Genomic DNA, 23,700 nt, shown 5'->3' with positions numbered 1-23,700 from the left:
TCTATTTTATCAGAGACTAGGATTGCAACCCCTGCTTTTTTTTGCTTTCTATTTTTTTGGTAAGGATGGATCTTCCTCCTTCCCTTTATTTTGAGCCTATGCATGTCTCTGCATGTGAGATAGGTCTCCTGAATACAGCACAATGATGGGTCTTGACTCTTTATCCAATTTGCCAGTGTGTGTCTTTTTTTTTTTTTTTTTTTTTTTTTTTGAGACGGAGTCTTGCTCTGTCGCCCAGGCTGGAGTGCAGTGGCGCAGTCTCGGCTCACTGCAAGCTCCGCCTCCCGGGTTCACGCCATTCTCCTGCCTCAGCCTCTCCGAGTAGCTGGGACTACAGGCGCCCGCCACCGCGCCCGGCTTATTTTTTTTTTTATACATTTAGTAGAGACAGGGTTTCACCATGGTCTCGATCTCCTGACCTCGTGATCCGCCCGCCTCGGCCTCCCAAAGTGCTGGGATTACAAGCGTGAGCCACCGCGCCCGGCCGTAGTGTGTGTCTTTTAATTGCAGCATTTAGCTTATTTACATTTAAGGTTAATACTGTTAGGTGTGAATTTGATCCCATCATTTTGATGTTAGCTGGTTATTTTGCCCGTTAGTTGATGCAGTTTCTTCCTAGCGTTGATGATCTTTATAATTTGACATGTTTTTGCAGTGGCTGGTACCGGTTGTTCCTTTCCACGTTTAGGGCTTCCTTTAGGAGCTCTTGTAAGGCAGGCCTGGTAGTGACAAAATCTCTCAGCATTTGCTTGTCTGTAAAGGATTTTATTTCTCCTTCATTTATGAAGCTTAGTTTGGCTGGATATGATGAGATTCTGGGTTGAAAATTCTTTTCTTTAAGAATGTTGAGCCAGGCGCGGTGGCTCATGCCTGTAGTCCCAGCACTTTGGGAGGCCAAGATGGGCGGATCACGAGGTCAGGAGATCAAGACCATTCTGGCTAACATGGTGAAACCCTGTCTCTACTAAAAAAAAATACAAAAAAATTAGCCGGGTGAGGTGGCGGGCGCCTGTAGTCCCAGCTACGTGGGAGGCTGAGGCAGGAGAATGGCATGAACCCCGGGGGATGGAGCCTGCAGTGAGCCGAGATTGCGCCACTGCACTCCAGCCTGGGTGAAAGAGCGAGACTCCTTCTCAAAAAAAAAAAAAAAAATGAATGTTGAATATTGGCCTCCACTCTCTTCTGGCTTGTAGAGTTTCTGCCGAGAGATCCGCTGTTAGTCTGATGGGATTCCCTTTGTGGGTAACCGGACCTTTCTCTCTGGCTGCCCTTAACATTTTTTCCTTCATTTCAACCTTGGTGAATCTGACAATTATATGTCTTGGGGTTGCTCTTCTCGAGGAGTATCTTTGTGGAGTTCTCTGTATTTCCTGAATCTGAATGTTGGCCTGCCTTGCTAGGTTGGGGAAGTTCTCCTGGATAATAACCTGCAGAGTGTTTTCCAGCTTGCTTCCATTCTCCCCGTCACTTTCAGGTACACCAATCAGACGTAGATTTGGTCTTTTCACATAGTCCCATATTTCTTGGAGGCTTTGTTCATTTCTTTTTACTCTTTTTTCTCTAAACTTCTCTTCTCACTTCATTTCATTAATCTGATCTTCTATCACTGACACCCTTTCTTTCACTTGATTGAATCGGCTACTGAAGCTTGTGCATGCGTCACATAGTTCTTGTGCCATGGTTTTCAGCTCCATCAGGTCATTCAAGGTCTTCTCTACACTGTTTATTCTAGTTAGCCATTCATCTAATCTTTTTTCAAGGTTTTTAGCTTCCTTGCAATGGGTTCGAACATCCTCCTTTAGCTCGGAGAAGTTTGTTATTACTGATCTTCTGAAGCTTACTTCTGTCAACTCGTCAAAGTCATTCTCCATCTAGCTTTGTTCTGTTGCTGGCAAGGAGCTGCGATCCTTTGGAGGAGAAGAGGCACTCTGATTTTTAGAATTTTCAGCTTTTCTGCTCTGGTTTATCCCCATCTTTGTGGTTTTACCTACCTTTGGTCTTTGATGATGGTGACCTACAGGTGGGGTTTTGGTGTGGTTGTCCTTTTTGTTGATGTGGATGCTATTCCTTTCTGTTTGTTAGTTTTCCTTCCAACAGTCAAGTCCCTCAGCTGCAGGGCAAGTGATCCTTCCACTTTGGCCTCCCAAAGTGCTGGGATTACACTTGTAAGCCACTGCATCTGGCTGATCTTTTGAAATTTACTAAGACTTATGTGTTCTACCAGAATGTACCAGGTGCAAATAAGAATATTGTGTATCCATTTGCTTTTGACTGGAGAGTTCTGTACATGTCTATTTAGCCTATTTGGTTTGTGATACGGTGTAGATGCCCTCCAAATCCCCTATTGAAATGTAATCTCCAATGTTTGGATGTGGGGCCTGATGAGAGCTGTTTGCATCATGGAGACAAATCCCTCATGAATGACTTGGCACAATCCCCTTGGTAATCATAGAGTTCTCACTCTCTTAATTCACATGAGAGCTGGTTGCTTAAAGGAACCTGATTCCTCCACCTCACACTCGCATCATCTTTCACCATGTTACATGTTTGGTTCTTTTTTGCCTTCCACTATAATTGTAAGCTTCCTCATATCCTCACCAGAAGCAGATGCTGGCATATACTTCTTTTACAGTCTACTGAACTGTGAACCAAAGAAATCTTTTTCTTTATAAATTACCCAGCCTCAGGTTATTTTTTATAGCATTGCAAAATGAATTCATACACAATATAATGTTCTTCAAGCTTTCTGTTTTTTAATTGATATTTTATTTAAACTTTTTATTTATTATTGAAAGTGAGGTCTTAATGTTTATAATTTTATGTTGCTATTTTATTTCTTGCTTCATTTTTGTCAATATTTGCTTTATATATTTTGAAGCCCTGCTGTTATATATGCGTATACATATAGATAGACATAATAGTTATAGATTCCTAGTAAATGGACTCATTTTACCATTATATAATATCAATCTTTGTCTCATGCTAGTAATGGACTCATTTTCTTTTGTGCGTCTATAAAGGTTTTTTCTTTGTGCTACATTAGAGATTTTTAAAACCTGTTAATGTTACAACAGTACATTTTAAACTGGTAAAAAAAAGACTTCAGTTGCATAGAAGAATTTGTCCTCATTATATCTACCCTATACTTCTTATTGATGTTGCTAATTGTATCTTTTTATGTTTTATGATTATTTTTATGCTTATATCTTTCAAATTTTAAAGAATAACTAAAAATGTTTTCTGCACCATCGCAATAATGCCACAGAATTTTATTTTTTTATATATGCATGTTTTTCAGAAAGTTATGTATTTTCATATGATTATATATTTTTTCATCATATTATTTTAAGTGGAAAGACCTCTTTTCAGCATTTTATTTAGGGCACATGCAGTGCTTATATGCTTTTCCAGCATTTGTTTATTCTGGAAGATCTTTATTTTGTAGTACATTTTTGCTGATTACATTATTTTCACAGTGAAGATTCTTTTTCAGCGTTTGACTATTTAACACAGTTCTTTTCTGACCTGCAAGGTTTCTGTTGACAAATTCACTGGTTGTCTTGGAGGACTAGGCTTATAAATAATACCTCACTTTTATCTTGCAGCTCCCAAGATTATCTTCTGGTTTGTGACTTTTGAAACTTTGCTTAAATATGTGTTATGGATCTTTTTGTGTATATCCTAGTTTGTTTGTTTATCTTCTTCATTTTTTACATTACTTTTTTCATACTTTAAAATTATTTCACTTATTCTTTTTTTACTTCCACAATTGTTTATTTTTATTATTCCAAGCCTTTTGTTGACATTCTCATTTATCTGATGTCTGGTTTTCCATTTTTCTCATTGAGCAAAATATGGATTATCTTAAATTTTAAAAATTAATATATACATCTTTATTTTTATAGTTGCTTTTTGAAAATTTTGATTTTTTTGATTGGACCTTGTTGCCCAAATATTTTGTATACATTATAATCTTTGGTTGAGATTTAGACATTAACATAAAACTACCTTTCACAATCTTTATAATGCAGCTCTTTTCTGGCATAGCCTGAAACCAATTGTATTGGGTAGAGATTCTGGGAGTCTCGCAAACGTTCTCAGGATGTGTCATGTCTGCAATTTTGTATTTATTTTTCAGTTAAAAGACTTCTTCATATTTCTTATTACTGGTCAATAACTACTTTCTACACCTATTTTCTGTCCATGGTACTGCAGTCTTTCTGCTGTTGTAACATTCACTTTTGATCTCAGAAGACTTAAAGCTGTCATTAAAGGCACCATGTTCTTCTATTGGGGATGACGAAGGGCTGTGTTGGGCAAATGTAGCAGACTTTTCTTTTCTTTCTATGTGGCTTTTGACATTGTGCTCACATGGGGCACACACTTACTCTATAAATTTCCAACAAAGGTATTTTGATCACTATGATTTTGTTACATTTATACATCTATGAAGGAATTATGGCCTGTGGTAATTTGATATGGCATTTTGCTAATGTGCCTTGTATAATTTTATATATTCGATTTGTAAAGTATATTTATCTGAGTCTAGTAAGTGGAGTAACTTGTGATTTTTATGTCTTTCAGTTACGCGTTCTTATTTCACCCAAGACCTTCATCCAGAGCAGGGCATAAAAGATTCACTCCAAAAAGTAACACCGAGAACATATGGAAAATGTGGACATGAGAATTTACAATTTAAAAAATGCTGTAAAAATGTGGGTGAGTGTGAGGTGCACAAAGGAGGTTATAATGAAGTTAACCAATGTTTGTCAAATACCCAAAACAAAATATTTCAGACTCGTAAATGTGTCAAAGACTTTGGTAAATTTTCAAATTGCAATAGACATGAAACAAGATATACTGGAAAGAAACATTTCAAATGTAAAAAATATGGCAAATCGTTTTGCATGCCTTCACACCTAAATCAACATCAGATAGTTCATACTAAGGAGAAGTCCTACAAATGTGAAGAATGCGGCAAATCCTTTAAGCGCTCCTCAAACTGTACTACACATAAAAGAGTTCATACTGGAGAGAAACCCTACAGATGTGAGGAATGTGGCAAAGCCTTTAGGTGGCCCTCAAACCTTACTAGACATAAGAGAATTCATACTGGAGAGAAACCCTACACATGTGAAGACTGTGGCCAAGCCTTTAGGCGCTCCTCAACACTTACTAACCACAGGAGAATTCACACTGGAGAGAGACCCTACAAATGTGAAGAATGTGGCAAAGCCTTTAGCGTATCCTCAACCCTCAATGACCACAAGAGAATTCATACTGGAGAGAAGCCCTACACATGTGAAGAATGTGGCAGAGCCTTTAACTGCTCCTCAACACTTAAGATACATAAGAGAATTCATACTGGAGAGAAACCCTACAGATGTGAAGAATGTGACAAAGCATTTAAGAGGCATTCAAGTCTTGCTAAACATAAGATAATTCATGCTGGAGAGAAACCCTGCAAATGTACATAATGTGGCAAACTCCAGCCCTCAGGCCTTATAATACATACAATAATTTATGCTGGAAAAAAAAACTACAAGTGTAGAGAATATGGACAAGCCTGTAACAAGTTCCAAACCTTAATAGAAAATAAGAGAATCCATATTGGACAAAAATTTTATAAATGTAAAAAAATGTAACAAAGCCTTTAACCAACCCTCAAACCTTAATGAACCCAAGAGAATTTATTTAAAATATATATATTTTTGAGATGGTATCTCCCTTTGTCACCCAGGCTGCAGTGCAGTGGCACAAACTCAGCTCACTGCAACCTCTGCCTTCCAGGTTCAAGTGATTCTTCTCCCTCAGCCTCCTGAGTAGCTGGGATTATAGGCATGTGCCACCACACTGGCTGATTTTTGTATTTTTAGTAGAGATGGAGTTTCACCATGTTGGCTAGGCTGGTCTCGAACTCCTGACCTCAGGTGATCCACCTGCCTCAGCCTCCCAAAACCTAAGAGAATTTATATTAGAGAGACCCTAGAAAGGTTAAAAAAAAAAAAAAAGTGACAAAATCTTTAAGCACATCTCAGGCCTTACACAATATCTGTTAATTCATTCTAGAGAGAAACCCTACAAAAGCAAAGAATGTGGTAATGCTTTTAACTAGTCTTGAACCCTTATTAGACACAAGAGAAGTAATACTTAAGAGAAGTACTACAATAAGGAATATGGCAATGTCTTTAAAAAGTCCTCAAACCTGAATAAATGTAAGATAATTGATATTGGAGAGAACCCCTGAAACTGCAGAAAAAAATGTGGCAAAGCCTTTAACTGGTTTCCATCCTTGTTAATTAAAAAAATGTTATACTGGAGAGAAACTCTACAGCATAAAAATATGACAGAGCATTTAACCATACCTCATACTTTTCTAAAAAAGGGAAATCATACTGGTGAGAAACTAGAAATGTGTTAAATGTGGCAAGGCCTTTAAATGGTAGTCACACATTATGGTAGGTAAGATAATTTATACTGAAGAAAACTACAAATATGAAATGAAGAATGTGGCAAAACTTTTAATAAATTCTCACACCTTATGCCACAGGAAAGCATTTATACTAGAGAAAAATTGTAGAAATACAAAGAATGTGAAAAGCCATTAATATCAGCTCACATTTTACTCAATATCAGAAAGTTTATAGTTAATAAAAGCATTATAGTTTGGGCATGTTGGCTCATGCTTGAAATTCCAGCACTTTGGAGGGCCAAGGTCAGTGGCTCATGAGGTCAGGAGTTCAAGAGCAGCCTGGCCAACATGGTGAAAGCCCATCTCTACTAAAAATACAAAAATTAGCCGGGCGTGGTGGCGTGTGCCTGTAATCCCAGCTACTCAGGAGGCTGAGGCAGGCAAATTGCTTGAACCTGGGAGGTGGAGGTTGCAGTGAGCCAACATAGAGCTGCTACACTGCATCCTGGGTGACAGAGCAAGACTCCAAATCAAAAAAACAAAAAAAGCATTATAAATGTGATTACTGTAAAAACACCTTTTGGAAAATATAGGCCTTTAAAGTAAAGACTATTTATTCTGAAGACAAACACACAAACATAAAGAGGATTGTTATACCTTTACTTGCATTACAGATGTTATTGTATGCATTTTATGTTAAAGGAAAACCCTGAAGCAAATGCTCAAACTTTGTGGAACATCAGAGACTTTATATTTGAGAGAAAGCCTAAACATGTAATGAATGTGAAAAAACATTTGTTCAAAAACCACAGCTTAGAAAACACCAGTTTATACTAAATATTTTTGTAGATCCAATATATGGGGAAAATATATTTAACCAAAAAGTAAGTCTATATAAACATTTGAGGATTCACAGTAGAAAGAATGAAGGCACTGAAACTTCAGACATTACACTAAATCAGAGTGTTGAATGTAAAAGAGATCCAAAGATAACATTATATACATTTCAGAGAAGTAGATTTTTTTGGAGATTTATAATTACATTCGAGGTTTGCTTCATTTTCTGTAAAAAAAATTTAGATTTTCTGAAAAGCAAATAATAATGTAACTCAAGTCTCAGATTACTTCATGTTGATTCTTCCCATTGTTTGTGAAAGTATTTGATCAATTGTTGCATCAGAGATATAAGAGATTGTTTATCAATTGTACCTTTATGTAATAAAATGCAATAAATTTAAAAATTTTTTAAAGATTATGTGTGAACTTAATTTTTCATTAAATAAAGTTGTTTTTAATGTGTTAAAACTATTGTGCTTTGAACGAAGTGTTAATTTGCCATCAACATTAATGTGTCTCATCTTACTTAAAGTTCTAAGTAAATTATGGTAACACTATTTGTTAATGTAGGGGAATGACATCTCTAGTAATCTCTTTTTTGCCAGTATTTTTTGTTTGTTTGTTTGTTTTGAGATGGAGTCTTGCTCTGTTGCCTAGGCTGGAGTATAGTGGCACGATCTCAGCTTACTGCAACCTCTGCCTCCTGGGTCCAAGCAATTCCCCTGCCTCAGCCTGCCAAGTAGCTGGGACTACAGGCACGCGCCACCACACTGGGCTAATTTTTGTATTTTTAGTAGAGATGGGGTTTCACCATGTTGGCCAGGCTAGTCTTGAACTCTGGATTACAGGTGTGAGCCACCACACCTGGCCCTCCAGTGGTTTTAAACTGCAAAAAAAAAAAGTTGAAGAGTTTTGTTCTCATAGGTGAAATTTGTATTCTTTTTTGTCTTATTTACATTTTTAAAAATTTTTTGTGGGTAGTTTGCATACACACTTATGGCATATATGAGGTATTTTAACACAGGCATACATTATTTAATTATCACAGCAGGTTATATGAAGTATTCATTACCTTGAGCATGTATTTATACTTTGTATTACAAACATTCTCATTATATAGTCATTTCATTATGTGCAATTGAATTATTAACCACAGGGTCATTTTATGATCATAAAAGTTACATGAGTATAATTAATATCCATACATTTCTGAGTCAGTTAAATATTTTTTTAAATTTATTTTATATATTTTTTGTACATGTGGCCTCTCTGCTGACAAACAAAAACAGGGTTTTAGTTTTTATTTACATAGAGTTACATATACAAATGTATTACTCCAGCCTGGCCAACATGGTGAAACCCCATCTCTACTAAAAATACAAAAAATTAGCTGGGTGTAGTGATGCGTTCCTGTATTCCCAGATACTAGGGAGGTTGAGGCAGGAGAATTTCTTGAACCTGGGAAGCAGAGGTTGCAGTGAGCCAAGGTGGCACCACTGCACTCCAGCCTGGGTGACAGAGCAAGACACCATTAAAAAAAAAAAAGAAAAGATGTACCTTAAGTATGGAAAAGTTATATAGCAAGTGAGTGTGTTTGTGTGTGACTTTGTATGCATTTTCAGAACAGAGGAACAATATTGAAACAAAAAAGTTTATTTTAATAAGGTGGGTAATTAACAAGAAACCTGGAACCTTAGAGATTCTCAAAATAAATCCATATTCTGTGCCTTATATTGAATTCATTACTGTAAAATCTTATCCCACCCAAATCTTATCTTGAATTGCAATCCCCACATGTCAAGGGAGGGACTTGGTGGGAGGTGATTGGAACATGGGGGTAATTTTCCCCCATGCTGTTCTCATGATAGTGAGTTCTGAAAAGATCTAATGGTTTTATAAGTGGTGGTTTTTCCTGCTTTCCCTCCTGCTGCCTAGTGAAGAAGGTACTTGCTTCTCCTTTGCCTTCCACCATAACTGTAGGTTTCCTGAGACCTCCCCAGCCATGCAGAATTGTGAGTAAATTAAACCTCCTTTCTGAATAAATTACCCATTCTCTGGTAGTGTCTTTATAGTAGTGTGAAAACAGACTAATACAGAAAATTAATACTGGGAGTTTGGGGCACTGCTATAAAGATAATTGAAAATGTGGAAGTGACTTTGGAAGTGGGTAATAGGCAGAGGTTGAAACAGTTTAGAGAGCTCAGAAAAACATAGAAAGATGTGGGAACGTTTGGAACTTCCTAGAGACTTGTTCAATGCTTTTGACCAAAATGCTAATAGTGATATTGATGATAAAGTCCAGGCTGAGGTGGTCTCAGATGGAGGTGAGAAACTTATGTTTAAAATGGAAGCAGAACATAAAAGTTTGGGAAATTTGAAGCCTGACCATGAGGTAGAAAATAAAACCCCATTTTTTGAAAAGAAATTGAAGCCACTGCAGAAATTTGCAGCAGTAAAGAGGAGCTGAATGTTAATAGACAAAACAATGGGGAAAATGTCTTCAGGTCATGTCAAAGATCTGAGGCAGGTCCTTCCATCACAGGCCAGGAGCCCTAGGAGGCAACAATGGTTTCATGGTCGAGGCCCAGGGCCCCACTGCTCTATGAATTCTTGGGACTAGGTGTCCTGCATCCCAGCTGCTCCAGATCCAGCTGTGGCTAAAAGGGGCCAAGGTACAGCTTGGGTTATTTCTTCAGAAAGTGCAATCGTCAAGGCTTGGTGGCTTCCATGTGGTATTGGGCATGTGAGTGAACGTAAGACAAGAGTTGAGCTCTGGGAACCTCTGCCCAGATTTCAGAAGATGTATAAAAATGCCTGGATGTTCAGGCAGAAGTCTTCTACAGGGGCAGAGCCCTCATGGAGAACCTGTAATAGGGCAATGCAGAAGGGAAATGTGGGGTTGGAACCCTCATGCAGAGTCCCCCCTGAAGCTGCCAACTGGAGTTGTGAGAAGGCCACTATACTCCAGACCCCAGAATGAGAGATCCACCATGAGCTTGCACTGTGCACCTGGAAAAGCCACAGGCATTTAATTCCAGTCCATGAAGGAGTTGCCCAAGGCCATGAGGGCCCACCCCTTGCATCAGCATGGCCTGGAAGTGGGACATGAAGTCAAATGACATCATCTCAGAGCTTTAAGATTTACTTACTGCCCCACTGGAATTGAAGCTTGCGTGGGGCCTGTACCTCCTTGGTTCTGGCCAATTTCCCCCATTTGAAAGAGTTTACCTAATTCCTGTACCCCCATTGTATCTTGGAAGTTACTAGCTTGCTTTTGATTTACAAGCTCATAGGTAGCAGGGACTTTTCTCAGATTGGACTTTGGAGTTAGACTTTTGGGTTAATGCTAAAATGAGTTAAGACTGTGGGAGAGTGGTGGGAAACATGTTTGGTTTTGAAATATGAAAAGGGCATGAGATTTGGAAGGGGCCAGGGGTGGAATGATACTCATGGTGTTCTTGTGATACTGAGTGAGTTCTCATGAGATCGGATGGTTTTATAAGTGGTCATTTTTCCTGCTCTCCTTCACCTAGTGAAAAATATACCTGCTTCTTCACCTTCTGCCATTATTGTAAGGTTCTTCAGGCCTCCCCCAGTCATGTTGACCTGTGAGTCAAATTAACCTCTTTCCTTTTTAATTTACCTAGTCTTGGGTGTGACTTTATAGCAGTGTGAGAATGGACTAATTGACACAGTAACTTAATAACAAAGGTATTATTATCCTCAATTTATAAAGAAAGAAACAGAGCCAGAGAGAGAAATAACTTGCTCACAATAGCAGAGCCAGTATTAAAACACAAGCAACTTTGACTCCAGAGATAATGCTCTTGAATACAACAATAAAAACTCTTTCAAACAGAAAAGAAGTTACCTTTAACATCCATTCTTAAAAATTTAACAAAAATGAAAATGGATACATTTGTATTGTTATATATGTATATATGTGAATGTATATTATAAATAAGAAATACTTCATATAAGCCAGAAAAAGATAATTATTTTAATGAATAAAATTGAAAAGCAGATAAATTAATTATTATTTGCAGATGATATATGTGTTTACTTAGACAACAAAGGCAACTGAAAGGCTATTTTAGAAATCTATTCAGGTGGATAGGCAGAATTCTCAGATGACCCTCAAGTTCCCACTTCAGTGCACACCTGCTGTGTATCCTTTTCTCCTGTGTGTGAGAAAATGTGTGTGACTGTGGTGGGACATTATTCATGTAATTAGGTTACAAAGGTATTGGCTTCCTGTTTATCATAAGAGAGATTATTTTTATTAAACTAAACTTAATCAGACATGTTTTTAAGAAAAAGAGCACATCATAGAAAAACACCCCTGCTTCCCTGAAGTTAATCAAACTTCTAGGTAAGCCAGGTTGTAAGCTGCTTATGGTGGCCACATGGCAAGGGATATATTTGTATATTGTCTCTATTTTTGCCTTCAACACGTTACTTTCAGAAGGAAGAATAGGAGGATCTCATGGCAGAGGAAAAAGAAGAAATCTCATTTATACAAGAAATAATCATCCCTCATCTGGGACAGCTTAAGAAAAACAGAGATCAGAACATGACCACATCAATGGGAAACAAAGGCAACTTGGTTGAAAGGGCTCACTGGCATTAGGAAGCAATGTCTACACAGCCGAAGTAAATGATCAGCCTCTGGGATACCAATAGTCTACCACCAAGGCTGAATTCATTCTCATTCTGATTAAATTAGCATTTCTGCTCCATTCTGTTAACTCAGTTTTACATTCATGACAAAAATACCATACAAACCATTGAGTGCCCTCCTAGAATTGAACTTATCCTGAAAAAGCATACCCAATTATTTAATTTCAACATTGGAAAATGTTGAAAAAATAATGAATTTATTAATAATAATCTGACTTTCTACTTTTAGAGAATTGTACTATTCTGTAATACAATATTGAACTTTGAACACCTTAACATGAATATTTCTTGAATGCATAAATTGTTATGTAGGTAGTTTCTCTTTTAGATTAATGCAATAAGACTAAAAATTAGAGAAAACATTTGAAATGAAATAAAAGTCATCAGAACCACATCTTTCAATGCCTTGCCATAATTACCATGCTCTTTGAAATGGTCAAGAAGCAAAGACAAGGTTTTGGCTTTGACCAATGATTAAGTCCTTGACCTTTTGAAATCTAATATCCTGGCTAAAAAAAGTAGGAGGGACTATTTTTAAGGTTGCCTAGAGTGTGCAATTCAATATGAGAAGAATTTTGATAGGCAAGAAAATGCATATCACATACACACATTACTCTTCTCTGATTTGCTTTAACATTGAAAGGTTGGAAATTGCAAATCTAGTCTCTTAATTTAGGGTAAATTAACAAAAGATTAATGTTTCAGCTGAGCAAGTTATTGTATGAAAGTTATAGGTAACAGATGTCATTGGCTGCAAAAAACAAAATAGTATGACTACATTCAGTAATAGTCTAGCCATGCAAATGATAGACCAATTAGATTAAGATCCTAACAGGTGCTTGTAGCAAGCATTTATGTGCAATGTTGTGACCCTCCCCCAAACACCTTTTTCTGTCTCCTTACAGAGATACCAATTTTTCCTGAATGTCTCAGGGTGAATACTGGGAACTGAGAATGCTCAGTGTTTGGAGTTGATTACTGGAAACATAGTTAACACATTTCTTCTATATTATAAAGAAATTTTATGAATCTTACTCTGCCTCAGAAAGGCTTTTAGTAAAAGACTGCTCATGTATAACACTCTATTTGGATTCATGGAAATTTTCAATATTCCATTTAAGTCAGAGACACTGAAATGTCAACTAAATTTCATAAAACATATTTGAATGAGATGATATTAGCTAAGAATTTTATTTCATCAGTAAATTTAGAGGTAAATAAGAAATGTGTGTACTTTGGGCCAAATCACAGTGTTTGCCACATGGGAACAATTCAGACAAGTGCTCTTCATCATTACGCTTAAAGTAGCACTAGCAAAACACCCATTTCCTGGCATCAGCTGGCCTGTTTTTCACTGATGTGAAGTGCAGAAGGCATTGAAACAGTGAAGAAGGGTGATATAAATGGAATAATTATATGAAGTACAACTTTGAATAAAAAGTAGCATTTGATATTGTACAACTATAGACAAGATGACTAGTATGAGATAAAAATATTTTACTTCTATTGATACAGTAACTTCATTCACAATATTACTATTTCAAATAATTTTTTTGCTTTTTATCCAATATTACCTGAGCTCCATAGGAATCAACAAAATGAATCTTTATTTTACCACAAGTTTATTCATGCATATGCTTAATTTGCTGAATAAATATGTTAGCCTTCCATAAAAGATTTATACTTTTATTGTGTCATCTTTTGGTGAGAAGTGGCTGTCCTGCCAGAAAACTGCTGTTCTCAATTGTCCTCACACTGACTCTGCTCAACATAGTGACTGGAAGTGATGTGTGCATAAAAAGCAGATGTGTCTTCTTTGCATCTTTTTTCATCTATTGGCTGAAGAAAGAGACAATGCAGATAGAAAATTTTAAAAAAATCTAATCTCCGAATAATCACAAAGAAGTTCTCTTAACCAGAAATAAGCCAAACGGGATGGTGATGTAAGCAGAAAATGTATTATTTTGCTAAGCCTTTGAAATTTTAGGGTTTATTAGTATGACGATCTGCATTGCTTTTTTTTTTTTTTTTTTTTTTTTGAGACGGAGTCTCGCTCTGTTGCCCAGGCTGGAGTGCAGTGGCCCAATCTCGGCTCACTGCAAGCTCCGGCTCCCGGGTTCACGCCATTCTCCTGCCTCAGCCTCCCGAGTAGCTGGGACTACAGGCGCCCGCCAACACGCCCGGCTAATTTTTTGTATTTTTAGTAGAGACGGGGTTTCACCGTGTTAGCCAGGATGGTCTCGATCTCCTGACCTCGTGATCCGCCCGCCTCGGCCTCCCAAAGTGCTGGGATTACAGGCTTGAGCCACCGCGCCCGGCCTGATCTGCATTGCTTTAACAAACATATTAGTTTTTCAGTTTTAATTCTTCTGAATATGATTCAATTTCCTGATGAATCTGGACTGAGAGGAGAAGAACTTATTTGTTAAAATTAAAAATGTGAGGAAAAATGTCGATTCTCATAGATAGGCCTAGGGCCATGGGTAAGGTCCTGGGTCTTCTACTTATATGAAGATCACAGAGGATTATGACACCCATGCGTATTGAATAAACCCCATGGGTGGTACAGTCTCATAACAGGGCTGAGAACACAGGTGAGATTGAGAGTCTTGTATGAACACACAGCCAAAAGTAGAAATTGTTACACGTCCATGTGTACACAGCTCACAATTGAGATCCTGAATCTCACACCCAGGGGCAGTTGAGAGCTGGAATACAGACTCTCAGATACGGATCCAGTCCACAGGTGAAGTGGGGACTTTCCAACCAGGATTCAGCACAGCATTGATGTTGTGACACCCCTACTGGAACGCAGCTTGGAGAAGGGATTGGGGCTGTCATGGCAGGATGCAATCCACTGTTGAGATTGTGACTCATGTACTTGGGCCTAAGTCTCAGGAGTTGTTGACTCTTACACCTGCAGTGGGAAAATGTGTTGAATTGGGAGTCTCATTCCTGGGCCTTCCTGCAGGTGTCATTGTGACATGCACTTCTACCTAGAACCTTCGTAATTTGATAGTCCTTCTGGGCTCAACACACAGATACCTTGTGACTTATACCTGGGCCAAGCACCTAGGTGATGTGACTATTTTGCCTGGCCACTTCCCTCAAAGGAATTGTAATACATCTCTTTACTGAGCACCTAGGTGACATAAATCTTCTCCTTCCTGGACCCTGCCCACAAGTAAGGTTATGACATATCTAGCATTAAGTTTAGCACTTAATGATGTGACTGTCCTATCTTGCTTGTGCCCTGCCCTGAAGAAGCATTGTGACATTATTGGCCTAAGTAAAAAGGTAATTCAGGTCTTCTGCCTGGGACATGTGCACAGTGGGGGATTGTGAAATATATCTTGGCTTATCATGATGATGTGATTCTCCTCTCTTGTCTGGAACTTTTTTCCAGTTGGGATCACAACATATTGCTGGGCCCAGAACTGGGTGATGTCATTCTTCTCCCACGGCCCAGCCTACAGATGGCATTGTGGCATCTCTCTGGGCCCATTGGCTAGGTGATGTGACTCTGCTTTTCTGCCTGGACACTTTCCACAAAAGGAATTGTGACATATAGCTAGACACAGCTCCCTGGTGATGTTACTGTCCTGTATTGGCCCTGTGCAAAGGGGGCATTTTGATATATTGCTTGGCCAAGCTAGGTGATATGACTCTCCTGAACGGGCCCCGCTCTAGAGAGGATTTTCACCCATCACTTGGCCAATCATATAGGTGATGTGTCTCTCCTCTGTTGCCTGGACCCTGCCCAAAGTAAGAATTGTGACGTATCACTTACCCAGCACCCAGGTGATATGACTCTCATGTCTGGTTCCTGCCCACAGGTGAAATTGTGACATACAATTCAGCTCACTGGTGAGATGTTGACTCTCATACCTGGATCCAGCTAAGAGAACAGATTTTGACTCTGATATCTAGGCTTAGGGCAACAGGCAAGGTCCTGGGTCTGGATAAAGCCCTCAAGTGATACAATGTCATAACAGGACCAAGAATAAAGGTGACATTGTGACTTTCATATGCACATCCAGCTGACAGAATTGTCACCCTCACACATAGTGCTTACTGGTGAGATCCTAAGTCTCACACACAAATGCAATCCAGACTTGGAATTGTGACTGTCAAATGTAGATGCAGCCACAGGTGAGATAGTGACTCATTTTGAACTCAGCTCAGGCACAGCAATGAAACTCATACCTGGACCCAGTCAATAGCAGAAATTCACAATCCTGGACATTTTCCAGCAAAAGGTGTAAGAGTCAACACTTCTTGTGGGTTGAGTTTTCTATTTTGAGGTATAAGAGTCAACATATTTTTTGTGGCTAGGTCCAGGTATAAGTCATCACAATGCTCACAATGAACTGAGTCCAAACACAGGTAACAATCACACCTGTGAGCACTAACCAGGTAGGAGGGTCAGATCACCTGGGAGCTGGCCCAGGAATACGTACCCATTGTTCTAAGCCTAGCTACAAAAGTCAAAATCTCTCTATTGTCTTGGTCCAGCTATGAGAGTTATTACCTTACCTGTGTTTTGGGCCCAGATATACATCACAATTTGAAGTCTGGGCAGGAACCAGGAAGAAAAATCACATCACCTAAGTGTCCCCTGTGGGAGAGGTCCAGGTAGGAGAGTAACATCTTCTTGGTGCTGAGCCAAGTGAAATGTTCCAATGCCCTCGGTGGGCAGGGCCCAGGCAGAAGAGTAGAGTCACATCACCTAGATGCTGAGTTCACCAACATGTAAAAATATCCCCTTAGGGCAGGGCTCATGCAGGAGTGTCACATCATCCAGGTGTTCAGTCCAGGCATATGTCACAATCCCTCCTGAAGGCAGCACCTGGGCACAAAAGGAGAATTACACCACCTAAGGGATGGGCCCAGAGATGTCACAATGCCTCTGTGGGTAGGGCCCAGGTCACATCACATGGATACAGGGCCCAGGGATATTTACAATCCCCACTGGGGCAGGGCCCAGGGAAAATGACATGAGCCACATCACCAGGTGCTGGGCCCAGTGATATATTACAATCCCCTCTGAGGACAGCACCAAGGCAAGAGTTACGTCGCCTAGGTGCCTGTGCCAGGTATGTCACAATTCTACTTGTGGTATTAACGCAGGCGAAAGAGGCAAATCACTCAGGTGCTAGGAAAAGGTATATGTCAAAATCACACCTGTGGGTGTGAATCAGGAAACATGTTACATCACTTGGTGCTGAAGCAGGAATATGAAAAAAGCAGGGATATTTCTGTTGGCAGGGCCTAGGCAGAAGAATAATATTTCTTGGATGCAGGGCCCACTGATATGTCACAATTACTTTTGTGGGCTGGGCCCAGGTAAAAAAGGAGGGTCATGTGGCCTAAGGACTGGGCCCAGGGATATGTCACGATTCTCCTCGGATCCAGTCCTCCTCGTGGGGAGGGCCCAGTCAGGAGAGTCACAGCACTTGGGCGCTGAACTTAGAAATATGTCACACCAGGCATGGGAGCTCACACCTGTAACTCAGCACTTTCGGAGGCTGAGGATGGTGGATCATTGAGGTCAGGAGTTCAAGACAGCCTGGACAACATGGTGAAACCCCGTCTCTACTAAAAATACAAAAAAATTAGCTGGGCATGGTGGTGCATACCTGTAGTCCCAGCTACTTGGGAGGCTGAGGCAGGAGAACCACTTGAACCTGGGAGACAGAAGTTGCAGTGAGCTGAGATTGCTCATTTTTGTATTTATAGTAGAGACAGGATTTCACCATGTTGGCCAAGCTGGTATCGAACTCCCAGCCTCAGGTGATCCACCCACCTTGGCCTCCCAAAGTGCTGGGATTACAGGCCTGAGCCACTGCCCTCGGCTGAAAGTAACTGTTTCTGAGGACATAGGATTTTAGGGACATCAATTATTAAGAGGCTACATGGAAGCAGAAGTGCTCCTGGATGTTTCCACTATCTAGACAAAAAATTTCAACACATCAGTCCCAGCAAGTTTAGTTACATCCCTGACTGCTGTAGGTGATGAGCTTTCCATCCAAAGCAGAGATGTTAAACTTCACAGGTTTCAAATGACCTCCAAGTGATCCACACCTTGAAAGTTGCTCCCACAAAGCTGGAGCGCCATCTGTTCTGGAGAGAGCTGGTCACCATCCATGTCTTTGAGATGCTAGCCAGTCAGGTCTCAGGTGAGATGAGGCCCATGGTTACACGTGTAAAATATCAAAACAATCATCATCTTTAGGTTGATTTTTGGAGGCCTAAATCCATAAATGGGTAGGTGCAAATGGCCCACCAGACACATGCCTGGAAATACTGGGGCTTTCTCCTCTGCTTTTAGCAGATCCCAGTAAGCCAGTAATTACTGTCCCTCGTGTCTCAACTTCCACTTCCACGAAAAAGGGGTCAGTGAGGTTGACATTTTCACCAAACCACAGCCCATGTTACCCACTGCAAAGCTGAAGTTGTATACGGGCGGCCCAGGCAGCAAATTTCTCCCAAATGCTGCTGAACTGGCGCTCTGCCTGGAGTAAGCAGAGGCCGGTGGCACAATGTACAATGTCTCAGACAGACATCAGGCCAGTTTCTGTAGTACTTTAGGAAAGCAGGCGGCTCCCTGGGCTGGAGGCGGCGCGATGTCATGGAAAGACCAGAGGGTAAGGATAAAGAGAGGAAACCGAGCTACTCAGCCGGAGGTGGGACCTGCCAGATTTGGGCAAAAGCGACGTGTACTTCGAAGAGTCACACCTTTCTCACTGTCCAGCCCAGATTTATCCCTCATATCCCTCTCCAAACTCACTCCCCATGGAGAGGAGGCAGCAGGGGGTGAGCGGGCAGCACTGCTTTGCCAGGTCCACACCACCCTGCCCCTCCCACTGAGCCCGGTGCCTGCTGGAATTGTAGTCCTGCAGCCAGGCGACCAAAGAGCCAGGAGTCGTTGAGAGACTACAATGCCCCATAGGCCCCGCGAGGTGCGCAGCGCCCTGCCTCTCTTTCCAATGGCTGTGCCCCAACCCCGAGCCCGGAGCATGCTGGGATTGTAGTCCTGCAGTCCTGCAAACAAGGGCCTGGGAGCGGTTAAGAGACTACCACTCCCAGGCCAGGCGCGGTGGCTCACGCCTGTAATCCCAGCACTTTGGGAGGCCGAGGCGGGCGGATCATGAGGTTAAGAAATCGAGACCATCGTGGCTAACACGGTGAAACCCCGTCTCTACTAAAAATACAAAAAAATTAGCCTGGCGTGGTGGCGGGCGCCTGTAGTCCCAGCTACTAGGGAGGCTGAGGCAGGAGAATGGCGAGAACCCGGGAGGCGGAGCTTGCAGTAAGCCGAGATCGCGCCACTGCACTCCAGCCTGAGCGACAGAGAAAAAAAAGACTCCGTCGCGAAAAAAGAAAAAAGAGACTACCACTCCCAGCATGGTGAGCGAGGCGCGCACCGCCGCGTCCCCAGGGCTTCGCACCGCCCCCAGCCCTGCGAAATAATACTGTCGCTTTGCCACTAAGGGGCTAGGAGCGGTTAAGAGAGTACAGCTCTCTGGATGTACGGTGATGGCACCCGTTTCAACTCCGCCCCTCTGCGCGTCTAGAGCGGTTCCCCCATGCGGAGGAGGTCCTGGCTGTTCTGAAACCTCGCTTGCCTGCGGGGAGCAAGCGTGGCCTGGGCAGCAGATCTCAACCTGTGATTGTGACATCATCGCCCCTACCTGAAATGCCGGCTTCTTGTGCGGAAGTTTTATTTTTCACAAATCTGCAAGGGGCAAGGAGCCTCTCACAGCCTGCTCAGGGTTACGTAGTTAGGTTTACCCTCTCGCAGCTCAGCTCAGCGCACACCTTTCCTTCCCTCATCCCGTCCTTTCCCTCATCCCTGCCTACGCCGCTTCTGACATGCTTAGTGCAGCTTCTCCGTAAAGGTGGAGCTAATGGCCCCTGGGCCTAGCAGTTGTTAGGCCTTTTGGGAGCCCATGATGGGAGCTCCCTGGTAAGTGAAACCGTCAATTCTCTGCCTAAAATGACAATACCCCATCTCTGGTATCTTTGCACTTGCCTTTTCAAAGCCACCTTTTCGTTTTTCTGTCTCTGGACTGTCACAAATCCTCCTCTGCACCCCAAGAACACCCCATTGGATTTCCGGGCTGGCTGAGTCTACACACCTGGGTCAGGCCTCTCGCAGGGATGCTCCTGCCACTGTAATGAAGAGAAGAAAACGTCACAGGGGAAAGGCCTGACTCCTTCATACAGTCAGGAAACTCAGCCGCACAGAGAAGGGACCCTTCTAAGCCATTTTGGGAGCCACATCCACCACTTTTGTGACTCCCACACAGGTTGGTTCCCAGGAATCAGGTGTCTTAGTGTTAACATGGGCCAATAGGACAAAACAGGACCCTTGGTCCTTCCCAAAACATTAGGAATGTTTGTGTACTGAGGTAATGTACAACGTCTTTTTGCCCTGAATAGGGCTCACTTAGAAACTCTTTTAATAATCATTTTTAAATATCACTCTGGAACCACTTTTATTAATTTGCTGAAGGAACATCACAGTTATATCTTAATTCTTATATATCTTAATTCATCCCATGTTTTTCTTTTAGTTTTTCAGATTAACTCTAAGTAATTCTTACTGTATATTTCCAAAATTGAAGTACACACAGCTTTAATTCTGTGCAGGGAGGATGCAGCAGGAGAGAATATCCTGGGCACATCTTTCTGGAGAATCACTTTTACTACAAGATTTGTAAGAAACAAATTGATTTCCAAAGTAAGAAATTAAAACTCTAAAACAAGGCTAGAAAGTCATCTGCCTTTAATAACCCTTAGTCATCTATGCCTGATATGTGAGACTTTCTCCAAGATAAAAACTCTCAAGGATAACCTATTTTCCATCATTATAAATAGTAAAAATTAGAAATCATAGAAAGTCAATTGAAAGCCCTGTCCTGCCAGTTTCTTAAATCACAATATGGCCTATGGCCTTGGTATGGTTTTACTTGGATTTTCTTTTTGGGATCTGTTGACTTTGCTTGGATATAAAAATTGGGGGTTCTGGCCTGTAATCTCAGCACTTTGGGAGGCCGAGGTGGGCGAATCACGAGGTCAGGAGATCGAGACCATCCTGCCTAACACGGTGAAACCTCATCTTAACTAAAAATACAAAAAATTAGCCGGGTGTGGTGGCGAGCACCTGTAGTCCCAGCTACTCAGGATACTAGGCAGGAGAATGGTGTCAACCTGGGAGGCAGAGCTTGCAGTGAGCTGAGATCACACCACTGCACTCCAGCCTGGGTGACAGAGTGAGACTCCATCTCAAAAAAAAAAAAAAAAAAAAAAATTGAGGGTTTTGACCAATAGTTTTCAGCTATGAGTTGTTACTTTTGTACCACATTTATTGGTAAGACTCTGTTCATTTTCTTCAAACATTTTTTACTCTTTTTTTTCAGATTGAATAATTTCTATTGTTCTGTCTTTTTCTAATCTATGAATCAACCTAAAAGTACTATTTTAAAATTTCATTATCTTTCTATTTGGTTATTCTTAATATTGTGCATTTCTCTGCTGAGATTCCACATGTACTCATTCATTATGAGAATGTTTTTTCTTCACCCCATGAGTATAGTTTTAGTGGCTGCTCTGAAATACTTGACTGCTGATAACAACATCTTGGACGTTTTGGGGATAGCTTCTAATGCCTATGTTTTGTCTTGTGCAGGAATTACATTTTTGTGTTTCTTCTCATGTCTCAAATTTTAAAATTGTATTTTGAAAACTATAAATAATACAGAGACTCTGGATTCTGTTGTATTCCTTTGAAGAGTGTTGTTATTTTTCGAAGAGGGAGTTAATTTGGCTGGATTCAAATTCAGATACCCTTCTCCCTTTCAGTGGGCACAGCTAAAATTCTCATTCAGTTCTTATCCGTACATATATCCTATGTATGATATATAGATGTGTGTTTCTATATAACAATATATGACATTGTATCCAGATTTTACCATTGTTATTTGTAAGAGTAGTGTTCAACAAGCTACTCCACCATTACTGAAAGCCAAAACCTCAATTTTATATTCTTTTTGGATTTTACATAAATGGCATTATATAATATGTATATTATTACATCTACTTTCTTTTGTACCTCACATTTGTAATATTCATCAGTGCTGTTGCGATATGTAAACACTGAGATTACAGGCATGAGCCAACATGCAACCTATAATATTTTAGGAGGCTAAGGTAGGAGGATCACTTGTGGCTGAGAATTTTAGACCAGTCTGGACAATATAGTGAGACCCTCTCTCTATAAAAAAATTAAAAATTAGCCAGGCATGGTGGCATATGCCTGTCATTCCAGCTACTCAGATGGCTGACGCAGAAAAATCAGTTAAGCCCATGAGTTCAAGGCTGCAGGAAGTGATGATTGCAATCCTGCACTCCAGTCTGGGTAACAGAGCAAGACTGTCTCTCAAAAAAAATATATATAAAAATTTAAAAGAATTTTATACATTATGTTAAATTACACATAAAACTATTTTAACTATTTTAAAGGTTTCAGTTGAGATGAATTAAGGACACTCATTAATTTGCTACCATAATTTCCATGAATAAAAGGCATTTTCCATTTTTTGAAACTGAAACTGTACCCATTAAACAACAGCTCCTTGTTATTCTCCCTCTAGCCCCTGGGAAGCATTCTCCTACTTTGTGTTTCTATAGATTTACTCTTAAGTACCACACATGAGAGGAATCATATAGTAAAGAAATCATGAGGAAGAATGATAAAAAATGTATCACATGCTTATTAATTTTGAATAAAAATACCAACAGAGATCAGTAGTGATTATAAATAAACAGATAAATGAGAAAAAGGAATTGGCAGTGTGCGTTATATTTATGACAATGGGGCCTCAAGTACCATAGCAGTGAGTCCTCTGCCCCAGTCACAGGGCTGGTCAGTGGTGGAGCTGGGAGCCCAGTGTAGCAATCTGACACCCGGATCCCATGCCTAGCCCAAATGTCACTGAGCTCTAAGGTACTTTGCTCCTACTGGTCCAGGCACTGAGTGTTCCCTAAGATTTATCATGGCATGTTCTCCATGGCCAGGAGGGTGGTGTTGCTGGACTACTGGGATAAGAGATCCAGCTGGCAGGCAGGTTGTAGCTACAGTACAGAGGCAGATGTGAGGCTAGTAGAATCCACATCCCTGGCCTCCTTCCCAGTGCCTGCCCAGCTGGAGTGCTGGGTCCCGGGGGTCATCATGCAGCAGGGCCTGACACTGACCAGGGAGCCATGGCCACAGGCTCTTGGCAGCTGGCCCAAAATAAATATTCTGCATGCCCTCTGACAATCTGCTAGACCCTCACCTCTCAGTCTTACTGAGCCACTCCATTAACTGGAGGCAGACCCAAAATTGCTCCACAGGCTGAAGGTGATAATTGTCTACAGCCAGCTGAAGCAGCTGCATCTCCTGGAGGACTTTGATCTCCTGCAGCTAAAGGGAAGGACAAGTGAAGATGTGGATAGGAGTTTCCAGGAGACAGGGATTATGAGATTTCAGGGGACAGGCCTTGAATGGACACCCAAAAGTGAGTACTCATCCCCATCACCACCCAACGGCACAGGGTGTTGTCTCCATCCTGGGCACATTTTCCAGTTATCTGGTGATGGGAGACCCTGCCAGAAAGGATTATATGGATGGGAGTGAGCCTGGGATGGGCAGGGCTGGAACCAGGATCCTGAGGCTTGGGAAAAGAGAATCCAGGATTACATCCTTAGATCTCAGCATTGGCAAA

At 40.9% G+C, this 23,700-nt stretch overlaps 1 protein-coding gene across 7 annotated transcripts in view; it reads left to right on the top strand.

The window, feature by feature from the left end:
- Positions 1 to 23,700, top strand: part of LOC129489889 (putative zinc finger protein 727) — a 79,976-nt gene that overhangs the window by 10,509 nt on the left and 45,767 nt on the right. For 3 of the 7 annotated variants that reach the window (XM_063608898.1, XM_063608897.1, XM_063608903.1), the window contains exons 1-2: positions 19,469 to 19,898; positions 20,585 to 20,675. The exons of 1 other annotated variant lie outside the window; for it this stretch is intronic. In XM_063608898.1, the coding sequence (XP_063464968.1) occupies positions 19,882 to 19,898; positions 20,585 to 20,675 (108 nt within the window). In that variant the 5' untranslated portion in view covers positions 19,469 to 19,881. Of the gene's footprint in view, positions 1 to 4,584; positions 5,531 to 19,468; positions 20,242 to 20,584; positions 20,676 to 23,700 lie in introns of those variants that run through there. 3 more of the 7 variants (XM_063608900.1, XM_063608901.1, XM_063608902.1) reach the window with 2 other exon arrangements.

The sequence above is a fragment of the Symphalangus syndactylus genome, chromosome 9 (assembly GCF_028878055.3).
Source record: "Symphalangus syndactylus isolate Jambi chromosome 9, NHGRI_mSymSyn1-v2.1_pri, whole genome shotgun sequence".
Classification (NCBI taxonomy): domain Eukaryota; kingdom Metazoa; phylum Chordata; class Mammalia; order Primates; family Hylobatidae; genus Symphalangus; species Symphalangus syndactylus.
This window is presented reverse-complemented; position numbering and strand designations above follow the sequence as displayed.